This window comes from Rhineura floridana, chromosome 5 (genome assembly GCF_030035675.1).
Source record: "Rhineura floridana isolate rRhiFlo1 chromosome 5, rRhiFlo1.hap2, whole genome shotgun sequence".
NCBI classification, from domain to species: domain Eukaryota; kingdom Metazoa; phylum Chordata; class Lepidosauria; order Squamata; family Rhineuridae; genus Rhineura; species Rhineura floridana.
The window spans coordinates 75318613-75332136 of record NC_084484.1 but is presented as its reverse complement, the minus strand read 5'-3'; the positions used below and the strand labels follow the sequence as shown (position 1 = coordinate 75332136).

The following is a 13524-nucleotide window of genomic DNA, read 5'->3' as shown; positions in this document are numbered from 1 at the left end:
AAGCATTCTTGATTGGCCAGTCATGTTAATGATTATTTTGTACTGTTTTAATGGTGCTTTATGTTTTATTGTATACATATTGTTGTGCATCACCCTGATATTTTATGATATGGCAGTATATAAATACTTTTATAGATAACTCTTCATGAATGGAAGCAGTAGAGGCATCTGGTTGGAAACAGACTGCTGGAATACAACATGGGCCTTGGTCTAATGCAGTCATATTCTTCCATTTTAAGCAAACATGGCCTAAACTCTTCTTTAAAAAACTAAACTCTTTGGAAAAGCACTTAAGATACATTATACTGTAAAGTTTACAGTCTAAAGGATGGTTGGGAAGAGATTCCTCTTCCTTATCTAGCTGTACTAATTAACTGGCAAACAAAACAGCATTGCTTTGTGCCAAGAACTAGGTTGCAGAGCAATATTTGCATGTAGATAGTTTGCTTTGGAAATACACCTGCTCACTCACATTTGCAGCATTTTAAAAACAACAATACATTGTTTTCTGTCCCTAATCTATACACAATACAAAACTGGAAATAAATCAAGATTTTGTTTCTTCTTTTTCTTCAAATGGACCCTAACTTAAAAAGAATCTCCATGATTCTGGTCTCCAAAGGAAACAGCAAATATAAAGATTTAACTCCTGGTCTATTTTACAATGTAAAGCTAATAATCAACAGCTTCAGGGCATAAACCATGCGCAGATATGCACACTGTCAGTGAGTATAAGGATTGCCATAGGACCCAACAAAGTAAATACACTTAACAAGCAGAGCAAGTATGGGGACTGAGAAGTCTACACACACACCCGGCACATATGCACTCCTCCCCCCTTCCGGTTCAGTGGAAATTTGCTAATACGGTCACTGCAGAGAAAACCTTGGTCTGAGCTGTACCATATCACATTGCAGGTGGATTGCTCTCCTTCAAATTAGCAAGTATGTGGGAAAAGGCGAGTTAGAACTGGTATTGAGACCTGTCCTTTTTAACTTGTTCATAAATGATCTAGAGTCAGAGGTGAGCAGTGAGGTAGCCAAGTTTGCTGATGATATTAAATTGTTCAGGGTGGTTAAAACAAAAAGGAATTGCAAAGAACTCAGAAAGACCTCTCCAAACTGAGTAAATGAGTGGTAAAATGGCAAATGCAATTCATTGTAAACAATGTAAAGTTATGCATATTAGAGGGGGGGAAATCTTAATTTCATATATATGCTCATGGGATCAGAACTGGCGGTGAGTGACCAGGAATGAGACCTTGGGGTCATAAATGGATAGCTGGATGAAGATGTTAGCCCAGTGTGTCCTGCTGCTTTGAAAAAGGCAAATTCCATGCTAGAGATCATTAGGAATAGTATTGAAAATAAAACTGCCAGTATAATGCTGTTATACAAATCTATGGTGTGACTGCACTTGGAGTCACAAAAGGATATTGTAGAGTTGGGAAAGGCTCAGAAAGGGGCAATAAAATGATCAAGGATATGGAGCAACTCCCCTATGAGGACAGGTTAAACATTTGGGGCTTTTCAGTTTGGAGAAAAGGAGAGTAAGAGGAGACATGATAGAGGTGTATAAAATTATGCATGGTGTGGAGAAAGCGGATAGATAAAGGTTTTTCTCCCTCTCTCACAGAACACTAGAATTCTGGGACGTCCAATTAAGCTGAATGTTGGAAGATTCAGGACAGACAAAAGAAAGTACTTCTTCACCAAGTACATAGTTAATCTATGGAATTCACTCCCACAAGAGGCATTGATGGCTGCCAACTTGAATGGCTTTAAGAGAGGTTTAGACAAATTCCTGGAGGATAAAGTTATCAATGGCTACTAGCCATGAAGGTTATGTTCTATCTCCACTGTTGGAGGCAGCATCCTTCTGAATATCAGATGCTGGAAACTGCAAGAAGGGACAGGGAGAGTGCTGTTGCACTCGGACCCTGATTGCAGGCCTTCCGCGTGAATCTGGTTGACCACTGTGAGAACAGGATTCTGGACTAGATGGGTCATTGGCCTGATCCAACAAGCTCTTATGTTCTTTCTGATATGCCAGTTTTCTATAGGGAAGGGTTTTTATTTTTATATGGAGCAGGAGCACTCAATCATGTGAATGGTTCTTTGTTATATCTGCTTGATTTCATTTGGCATTGGTACATCCCAGATAACATATTTACTACTAGTAAAAACTAGGACTTGGTTGACTAAGTAATTTGCACCAAGTGAAAGGGAGGTCTAACTAAGACATAGGAGGCATTCATGGACCTACAGTTACCAGGGGATTATATTTTTAGCCCAACCCCACAATTTCCCTAGATGCGTCTATTCAGAACTTAAACACAATAGTAAAATATTCCAGGCAGCATTTGAATATATGTGATACTTGGTTTTTTAGTAACTGATACTGTATTTAAAAGAGGGGTGGGAAATCTCAGGCCCAGAAAAACCGTGCTGGGTGTGTGTGTAGGAGACAGTGGGTATGAGAAGGAAAAGCACTCACTTCCAACCTACAGATTCTCCCTGGAAAGTGCCTCTCCACTTCTGTTAACATGTAGTTCTGCTGTGACTTCCCAGTAAACATGGAACACTTTGCTACTTAATAATATTGTTAGGTGTGCCTCCACACTTAACAATATGATGTGACAATGTCAAATGAAATCAAGCAGATATAATAAAGAACAGAAGTGAGAAACATTTTTTTCATTAGCAACTATGATTACCTCTGTATCTTGGAAATGGTATGAAAAGGCTCAAATTTCCAAAGAAGGAACTATGAAAAAAACATAAAATAGCACATTACACTTTTCCCATATGGTGCATCCAGGAGCTGCTTTGCAGGTCTGATTGCAGCACAGGAACTTCCCGTTGGAAAAGAATCCTTTGTGGAACTTGTTTAGTAAATCTGTGTTGTCCTTAATCTCTGGAAAGCAGGGCAGGGCAGGGGCAGAGAGACAGAGATACATATTGAAAATGTTTTCTGCTACAAAACAATGATTTCATATAGAGTAACACAGCTCAGATTCAGGGCCAGTTCACATGAACAAGGTGTAATCAGTGTTGAGAATATGATCTCATGGCTGGCCCTGTCATTAGGCAGAGTGAGGCAATAGCCTCAGGAAGCAGATGCTGAGGGTTGAGGACCAGTGGTGAGGTGATGACGGACAGGGCTATGTGTGGCACATGGCCTGTCCTGCAACTCCTAAGATAAGTTGCTGTCTTCAGGTACAGTGTAGGATGCTGTCCTGCTGCCAGTCTTGAAGTAAGATTCAGGTGATAGCCCAGTCAACCTTTGTTCATGGAGTAGGAGAGGAACCATTTTGTTTTTGAGCTCAGGCCACAAAATACCTTGGGCTGGCCCTGACTGACCACATCAGTGCAGTGTTTCTGGTGATAATCAGTTCTAAAGTGGTAGTAAACTGAACAGTGCACTCCTCTTATACCTGCTTACTCCAAAGTTACCATGCTTACATCCAGATACGTAGATATAGGATTGAAACTTTAGCCTCTAGTTCAGAGCCCTCCATTTATTTTAAACATTTATATACCACCCTACATTATCTTAGAGATACAATATTAACATACAGTAAGATACTAAGGTCCCATGTGCGCTATATATTTGAAGCAGTATCATACTGCTTTAAGCAGTCACTGCTTCCTCAAAGAATTCTGGGAACTGTAGTATGTTAAGGATGCTAAGAGCTGTTAGGAGACTCCTATTCCCCTCACAGAGCTACAATTCCTGGAGTTCCCTAGGAAGAGGGATTAACTGATAAGTCACCCTGGAACTGTAGTTATGTGGAGAGAATAGGGGTCTCCTAACAGCTCTCAGCCCCCTTTAGGGTGCACACCTTAACGTGGTGAGGCGGTTTGAGAGTGTTGAAGAAGCTAAGAACAATGCTGTCAAGAGTCTAGACCAAGAGGCTAGACTCCTAGCAGGGGCACTCAAGGCAGAATGGTCAAAGCTGAGACACCAGACTAAGATGCGTCCAAACTCAGAGAAAGGCAATGGTAAAACACCTCTGAATACCTCTTACCATGAAAACCCTATGAACAGAGCATCCAAAATGCAACACAAGATAGTGCTGGAAGATGAGACCCCCAGGTTAGAAGGCACTCACTGAGCTACTGGGGAAGAACAAAGGACAAGTACAAGTAGCGCTGTGACTAATGATGCAGCTGGGTCAAAGCCGAAAGGAAGCCCAGAGGCTGATGCGCACAGATGCGGAAGGAGAGTCCGGAGTTGTACGACATACACAATAGGAACATGGCATGTGAGAAGCATGAACCAGGGAAAGTTAGAAATTGTCAAGCAAGAAATGGAACGTATCAACGTTACAATACTTGGTGTGAGTGAATTAAAATGGACGGGAATGGGACATCCTCAATCAGGCAACTACAAAATATTTTATGCAGGAAATGAGAAATCAAGAAGAAATGGGGTTGCTTGAATAGTGAGAAGTGATGTAGCAAGAGCAGTTAGGAGCTACAATGCAAGGTCTGAGCGAGTGATATCAATGAGATTAAATGGGAAACCTATTAACATAACCATCATCCAAGTCTATGCTCCGACAGCAAAGAAGAATTGGAGAGATTTTACACACAAAGTACAGGAGGAAGTTGATCACACACCAAAACAAGATGTGCTGATAATCCTGGGGGACTGGAATGCAAAAGTAGGGAACAGAGAAGAACTAGGAATTGTGGGGAAATGGGGCTTAGGAGACAGAAATGAAGCAGGAGAAAGACTTACTGAATTATGTGAAGCCAATAATTTGTTTCTTGCAATATGGAGAATATGGAGAAACCGATCGGCTCCCAACGGGAAAGGGTGTGGGACAGGGGTGTATTTTATCACCCTATTTGTTTAATCTGTACGCAGAACATATATGGAAAGCAGGATTGGACCAAGATGAAGGAGGTGTGAAAATTGGAGGGGGAAGTATCAATAATTTAAGATATGCAGATGATACCATACTACTAGCAGAAACCAGTAATGATTTGAAACAAATGCTGATGAAAGTTAAAGAGGAAAGCACAAAAGCAGGACTACAGCTGAATGTCAAAAAGACTAAAGTAATGACAACAGAAGATTTATGTAACTTTAAAGTTGACATTGAGGACATTGAACTTGTCAAAGATTATCAATACCTCAGCACAGTCATTAACCAAAATGGAGATAATAGTCAAGAAATCAGAAGAAGGCTAGGACTGGGGAGGGCAGCTATGAGAGAACTAGAAAAGGTCCTCAGATGCAAAGATGTATCACTGAACACCAAAGTCAGGATCATTCAGACTATGGTATTCCCAATCTCTATGTATGGATGTGAAAGTTGGATAGTGAAAAAAGCGGATAAGAGAAAAATCAACGCATTTGAAATGTGGTGTTCGAGGAGAGCTTTGCGCATACCATGGACTGCGAAAAAAACACAAATAATTGGGTGTTAGAACATATTAAACCAGAACTGTCCCTAGAAGCTAAGATGATGAAACTGAGGTTATCATACTTTGGACACATAATGAGAAGACATGATTCACTAGAAAAGACAATAATGCTGGGAAAAACAGAAGGGAGTAGAAAAAGAGGAAGGCCAAACAAGAGATGGGTTGATTCCATAAAGGAAGCCACAGACCTGAACTTACAAGATCTGAACAGGGCAGTTCACGACAGATGCTTTTGGAGGTCACTGATTCATAGGATTGTCATAAGTCGTAATCGGCTTGAAAGCACATAACAACAAGAACAGCTCTCAGCAGCCTTAAAAATCTTAAGTTCCCAGGATTTTGAGGTGGAAGCCATGACTTTTAAAGTTGTATGACACTGCTTTAAATGCAGTGCGCAGATGGCATAGTTCAAAGATTTAAGCAACAGATAAACACCTTAAAATCAGACTAATTGCCTCCCTCCACAGTCGGAGGCAGTATGGTTCTAAATACCAGTTGCTGGAAACTCCAGAAGGGGAGAGCGCTCTTCAGTTCAAGGCCCTGCTTGTGAGCTTTCCATAGGCATCTGGTTAGCCACTGTGAGAACAGGCTGCTGGACAAAATGGGCCACTGGCCTCATCCAGCAGGCTCTTCTTATGTTCTTACATTAAAAGTTAAGAAACATACAGCTATTTTTCATTAGCGACTATAATTATCTATGTATCTTGAACACCTATTGAACTACAACATGAGCGGGCTTTCCCTGTTCTCTTTAATGAAGAGGCAGTTCTGCATCCATTTTTGCACACAGAGGAACACAGGAAGCTGCCTTATACCAAGTTAGACCGTTGATCTGGTCTACATTGGCTGGCAGTGGCTCTCCAAGGTTTCAGGCAGGGGACATTCTTCACTCCTTGGCATTCCTAGGAAATGCCAGGGATTGAACCTGGGACCTTCTGTTCTACCACTGAGCTACAGCCCTTCCCTGTGCAGTTTCTATTCCACTGAAAAGAATAGGGGAGCTCTGTGTGTGTACCACAGCCCTTGAAATATCAAGGAATCGCTGGTATTGAACTTGCCGCCCTGGGCTCCTACTGGGAGGAAGGGCAGGATATAAATCTGATAAATAAATAAAAAAATACTGCAAAAATACTATTTGAATGTGTTAAAGATTAGCTAGTCACAATGAAAAATCTATAATTTAGATAATTATAAAATGTAGTTTTAGTTTTCAAATTGGCTGAACTACAAACATTGGTTGACTGAAAAGTGAAAGCCATTGGTTGACTGAAATCTGAAAGCATCCCATAATGCTTTCCTCCTCAAGCTGTACTGCAGTTTGCTCATAAATGTGTTATCAAGTTTGCTAGGTCAGCCAAGCTTTGTTAAGGTATTTGTAATGGAAATATAGGTTTAGTTGTTAGAAACTTTTCAGAGTCTAATACAACTCTTGGTACCTTTATGCAAAGCTTCTAGCCATCGTCTTCGACTCTCTTCATTTGCAGAGAAAACATACAGCAGGCCACTTTTGTACACAATCTGAACATAGGAGGAAATAGTTCTGTAGTTACTGCACACTAAAAAATAACAGAAGCATATAATGTATTGTTGGCCTGCCAGATACTGGTGTATGAATTTTGGTTTATTTCATCTGAACTGTGGATGAAACGAGCATACCTTTAGTCATTGCCATTTGCAAAGAGTTATAAATTAAAGCACACTGTTGAACAACAAAGGGAAAAGGTAAAATATTCAAGCTGTATATATAATAGATATGAGCATGTATATATTTGAAATCTTGGGATTAGATCTGAACCTAGAATCTGTTTGTAAAACAAATTTGAGGATTCAATTCCCTCCTGCCTGTCATTATTTCCCTCTCCTAGTGCCTCTAGTTGTCATTATTGTTTTATCCATTGTTTAATTTAAATACCACCATCATGATACCATGTGAAAAGATTGTGAAGAAGATTAAGAATAGGATTGCTAGATTTTAGAGCTGACTTCTGTCCTTTGCCTTTATCAGCAGCTTGAAATACAGAAAACCATGACGGATTCCACAACCACTACCACCCGACTAATTGGCAACCCTAGTTCAGAGGCAGGTAACAAAGTAGTGGGAAACACAGGGCAGCAGAGAATAAGTTGTGTATAGAAGATGGATGTTGGAACCAAAGCTGAGGGCAGTGCATACAGATGATTTCCCACTGTGAATCCTTAAAGCCAAAATCCATAACCTCTAAGCTCTGAACCTGCTAACCTTCTGCTGAGTATCTTACTGCCACCTCCAGACCATCCTATACTCCAGGAATGGGGAGCCTGTGACCCTACAGATGCTTTTAGACACCAACTCCCATCATCCCTGAACATTGGCTATGATACTGGGACTGATGAGGGTTGAAGTCCAACAACATCTGGAAGGCCACAGGTTCCTCATCCCTAATGTACTCAAATGGAAGAATGCTCTTTCTGAAGCACTCTTTAACTGGCCCCATTATTTATAATTATTTAAAACATTTATGTCCCGCAGTGTCTCACTCAATTTTTATCATGAGAACAGCAGAATGTCTCAAAAGCCTTTTTAAAACACAAAGGTAATAGCCTTGCAGCAGAAGGCTATCCTAGCAGGGAAAAGATGGGGCACAGCCCTAGAAAAGATGTTCCAAAGCCTAGCTGCAAGCCATGAAGAAGTCCTGTTAAAAGCAAATAATTTATTTCCAATGATGGCTGGTGGCTCCACATAAGTGGGGCAGTGGAATCTGCTCCGGGTTTTAGTCCAAACTTTCAAGGAGCTGTCCAAGTGATGAAACTTATTCCCAAAATAGGTTCAGCACGTTGGACAGCTTCAAAATTCAGACTAAAACCCGGAGAGGATTCCACTGCCCCACCAACATGGAACCACCAGCTGCCACTGTATTTCCTAGCTGTATTTCCTTGTGTCCACCACAAGCCATTTGGTGGCATTCAAACTATAAAAAAACACATTAAAAACATCTGAAAGTATCCACCAAACAAACCTCCAAAAAAAGAGACCACATCTCAGGATGCTGGAAAATATTTACTGATAGCCTAACACATCTCAGCCAAAAGGCCTTCCGCATGGGCTTTATATACATGCACAATCTATACCCCCTTTTTAGTGATCAAGGTGATCAAGAGGGTTGCGCAGCAATTGCAAGTACTCTTGGATGAAACAGATTATCCTGACCCATTCCAATCTGTATTCAGGCCTGGCTGTGGGCTGAATTGGTCTTGGTCACCTGATGGATGACCTTTATCGGGAGAAGGACATGGGGAGTGCGACTTAGTTTTACTTGATCTCCCAGTGGCTTTTGATACCATTTACCATGGTAACCTTCTGAGCCGACTTGGTGTTTTACATGGTTCTGATCCTGTCTCTAGGTTTGTTTTCAGAGAATAGCACTGGGTGATTGTCTTTTGGACCCCTAGCAGTTGTGCTGTGGGGTGCTGCCGAGTATCATCTTGTCCCCAGTGTTGTTTAACATCGATATGAAACCTTTGGGAGGGGTCACCAGGAACCTTGGGGTGAATTGTCAGCAGTATGCTGATGATATCCAGCTCTATTTCTCTGTAATATCTGAATTGGGAGAGGCCGTTCAAGCCCTGGACCAGTGCCTGGACTTGGTGGTAGGCTGGATGAGTGTCAATAAACTGAATCCTAGCAAGACAGAGGTGCTGTGGGTTGGTGGTTCCCGAGTTCAGATAATTGGTCAGTTGCCTGCTTTGGATGGGGTTGTACTCCATCTGAAAGAGCAGGTCCGTAGTCTGGGGGTGCTCCTGGATCCATCTTTGTTGCTAGAGGCCCAGGTGACCTCTGTGGCTAGGAGTGCCTTTTACCAGCTTTGGCTGGTAAGACAGCTGCGGCCATTTCTGGACCGGGATAGCCTGACCACTGTTGTCCAGGCACTGGTAACCTCCAGGCTGGATTACTGTAATGCGCTCTATGTGGGGCTGCCCTTGAGGTTGGTCTGGAAGCTGCAGCTGGTGCAAAATGTGGTGGCGAGACTGTTCACTGGGGCAGGCTATCACCAACATGTCACCCCACTGCTGAAAAAATTGCACTGGCTGCCAGTTAGCTACTGGGCCAACTTCAGCATTCCAGTTTTGATGTACAAAGCCCTATACAGCTTGGGATCAGGATACCCAAAAGATTGTCTTACCCCTTATATACCCAGTTGATTACTGCACTCTGCAGGTGAGGGCCTCCTGCAGATGCCATCTTATCAGGTGGTCCGTTCTGCACAACATAGGAAGCGGACCTTTAGTGTAGGGGCACCTACCCTTTGGAATTCCTTCCCCTTAAATATTAGATAGGTGTCATCTCTGTTATCTTTTTGGCACCTACTGAAGATCTTCCTCTTTCAACAAACCTTTTAAGTTGAGACCTTATCCCCGTCTGTGTCTGTGTTTTAAAGCTGTGTTTAAGATATTTTTAAAGTTTTTTTTAAAAAAAGATGTTTTGTTTTAGTATGTTTTTAAAGATGTTCTGTTTTAATATGTTTTAAAGTCTTTTGTTTTTAAGATATTTTAGAGTGATTTTAGTGTTTTTGTTTGCTATCCTTGGCTGCTTCTGGGACGAATGACAGGATATAAATTTAATAAATAAATAAGTAAACTATTTCATTGTTGCTGTAATAGAGTTACTGGAGGAGAAGTTTTCCAAATATCTGTACAGGTATATAAAGCCCCAGAAGGCTTTGTGACCAAAATGTATTGGGCTACTCTTTTTGGTGAGATATTCAAACGATAGGCACCATCCAGCAAAGATTAATTCACCACTCAAAAATATGTTATTGTGTGCAGTTTTACCTGGAAGGGATATTTCCTGTCTGAAGGTATTGATTCCTCTAGATTTACTACCTCAACACATCGGATTTTCTTAATGTCAATTGATCCTTTTCTGGTTCCTTTTTTCTGAGAACATAAAATGCAGTAGGGAGTAAGTTTCCAGTGCTCCTAAATATATACAACATGAAGAGGAGTTAACAAGAGATCAAAGGATACCTTAAATTTCTCCAGTGCATTATAAGAAATCAATTTCTCACCTCTTTGTCATATTCATAGTAGGAAACGCTTGTTTTTGTAAGAACAAAGAGTCGTTCTTTGTAATTATTTGGAGATATCTTTTTCTTCTGCTGAGACTTCTTTACCAGCAACTCTTCTAGAATGGGTTTGTCCATGCTTTGTTTTACAGTCCCTAAAAGAGCAGGAAATGTTGCCAGTTAGAGCACCAATTAATAGAATGCAACACTGATACAATTTGCAATTAAAATAATACAAATAGCACAATGCCAATTTTGAGTGCAGAATAGTAACCCCTAGTTATATCTTCTTCTCCTGCTCTCAAAATAAATAGCAATACAAAAATATAGCTCATTCAACTGAAATATAATGTTTGTAAACAGTCCCATTGATTCCATTGGAACTTGGCTTTCAAATATGCATGCTTATCAATGCAACCCAAACAAAATTAGGTGCAAGATGCGAGTTCCAAGCCAAAACCAACAAATTAAAATGAGCAACAACAACAAAAATCTATATGTTTCCTAGGTTTTATATATCACAAGAATCGTCCTAGGTTTAATCCACACATTTTATAACTGGAAATGCCCAAAGTTGCACTTTCTTTAAAAAAGATCACAAGGTATGATGTGTATACGAATACTGGAAGGCTGTAGAATTCATTTTTGATACTGTAATGCTTACAAAAAATAATTATCAGATAAACAATGCAATATCTTGTTTTAATTTTTTTTTAAAGAAATGCAGCTTACCAGGCTCAATATGGCACTTTCTACAGAGAAAATATTCCCGTCTTCCTCAGAACAGCTTCAAGAGGAAGTACTCTTCTCACAGCGTCTTTCTTTTACATATTTTGCAACTATCAGGATGGGATGTCCATCAGAAGTTATTTGCATGTTACTCATACCATTCACCATCTCTTCCCCAGTTATAAAATACCTGTCTCTGTTAGTCTGTGCAATTAAAACACATTTTCTACTAAGCTGGTTTGGTTAAATTTTTACACCATTCTATCTCTGGAGATGTTACTGCCTATCCTCCCCCGTGGGAATGTATATATCACAGACAATCTGGAAAACTGAGGTTAGGGCTATTGCACCAGACACATTCTCCTGTTTTGATTTTCATGTACATAGTGCTTTAGGGGGAAGGCTGAAATATTTCCTGCAAGAAAACTTTAATTAGGAGAATGGGTTTTTAAAATCACATTCTATGCCATTTCTTTTGTTACCTCTTTCGACTTCTCTGCAATTTTTATTTTAGGGAACTTCCACACAGCGACTTGCATGCTCATGCATGAAAGTTTTGTGCAGCATCTACATGATGTCCCCATCAAAATGCCACCCCATATTATTTTCCTATTTAATCCAGATTTTCCAGAAAACCTGATAAATTAAAAAACTCTGCAGAAATTGTAAAACTGAATTAAATTGGATGGAGGGTGGAATATGGGATGGCATTTTGATTAAGACAACGTCATGTGGATGCTGCCAAAAACATCCATGCATAAGCAGCACTGAATCCACAATCAACAGCCTACTTCTTGCCTGCTTCTGTCTCATTTTGTAAGCCTTGAAATCTCCATAGTTCTAAAGACATCATTTCCCCTCGTCTCCCATTACCCTTCTTTTCTTTCTAGCAACCAAGATGCATCTTTCCTGTTGTGGGTTTTTCTGAGATTTAGGTAGTGTCTAGAAGTTATTTAGTGCAAATACTACTACATAATAAGTGTGTGTTAAAATTTCCCCCAACCCATGGCAAATGCAAAATGTTAAAACTTTGCAAAGAGGCTTAGGTATGTTTAATGCTGTACAGGAGCTGAACACCAGGAACTCATTAAGAAATCACTGTATAGTTAACTCACAGTGCACATCTACTCAGAAGTGAATAGGCTTACTCCCAAATAAGTTAAGTGGGTACACAATTGCAGTAATCAGGCCACATTACAATTGGCTGAAGCATTGGAGCTGTACTTATTTGCGGGCAGGGGGGGACATAGCCCTTTATAGTACTAAAATGCAGTGGAGGTTGGTGGCTCTGATGTCAATGGGGCAGTAAACCTGCTCTGGGTTTTAATCAAAATTTTCAAGGCACCTTGGACAGCTCCTTGAAAAGTTCAGATTAAAACCCTGAGTGGATTCACTGCCCCACGGATGTTGGAGCCACCAGCCTCTGCTGCAAAAATGTATCATTCTGGTTAAAGGAAGCAAAATGTGATGCCTACCATACAAGTGTGAAATCCCCTTTTGCAGCCATTTTATATCTCCTTCTATATCTTCACAACAGCCATATGAGGTAGGTTAGGCTGTGACTGGCCCAAGGCAGTAAAGCAAGCAAAACAATGATGAGCAAAGTGAGTTTAAAATATGAAACTGCACGTGCTCAGATTATTTGTTGTTGTTTACCGACTTGTTTGTGTTTGTCTTTTAGTGCAACATATCAGGAGTGGAACCTAAGAATGAAAGAACGGTGGGTGGGGAGATGCTTGCTTTCCTGCTTTTTACTTCTAGTGTCTCATCACCTCTTTTGGCCTGTGAATGTTTCATTACATTTATACAGTTACAGATGTTCATTTTCAAAAATATATATACTATCAAGTTGCCCAAATATTTTGTTGTTTTTACTCTTAATTTAGTATCTTTGCATGGTTTAGGCCGGGTCATGGTTTGTGCCTTTAACTGATATGTGGCAGGCAGAAATTAAACAGGGTACACCTCTTTTGGCATGGAAATGCATTTTTATTTTTATTATTTATTATTACATCAATATCCCACCTTTCATCCAAGGCTTTCAAGGTGCTGTACATCGTTTCCCCTCTCCCTATTTCATTCTGACAACAACCCTGAGGCAGGTTAGGCTCACAGACAATGATTGGCCCAAGATCACCCAGTGCACTTTATGGCTGAGTGGAGATTTTAACTTTAGCATCCCAGGTCTAGTCCAACATTCTAACCACCACACCACAGGTGAGGAAAGCATCACCTGTTCACATTGCCTGCTAGGCACCTTATTGTTTGTTCTTCCCCCCTGATCTACTTTTGGGACCTCCACCTCCTCCAACTGC

General features: G+C 40.5%; 1 protein-coding gene across 1 annotated transcript in view; it reads right to left on the bottom strand.

The window, feature by feature from the left end:
• BMX (BMX non-receptor tyrosine kinase) overlaps positions 1-13524 on the bottom strand; it is a 45621-nt gene that overhangs the window by 30568 nt on the left and 1529 nt on the right. Inside the window, exons 2-5 of the mRNA XM_061627173.1 lie at positions 10484-10635; positions 10248-10352; positions 6875-6956; positions 2797-2916 (exon numbers count right to left, since the gene is read on the bottom strand). Of these exons, the coding sequence (XP_061483157.1) occupies positions 2797-2916; positions 6875-6956; positions 10248-10352; positions 10484-10635 (459 nt within the window). The remainder of the gene's footprint in view (positions 1-2796; positions 2917-6874; positions 6957-10247; positions 10353-10483; positions 10636-13524) is intronic.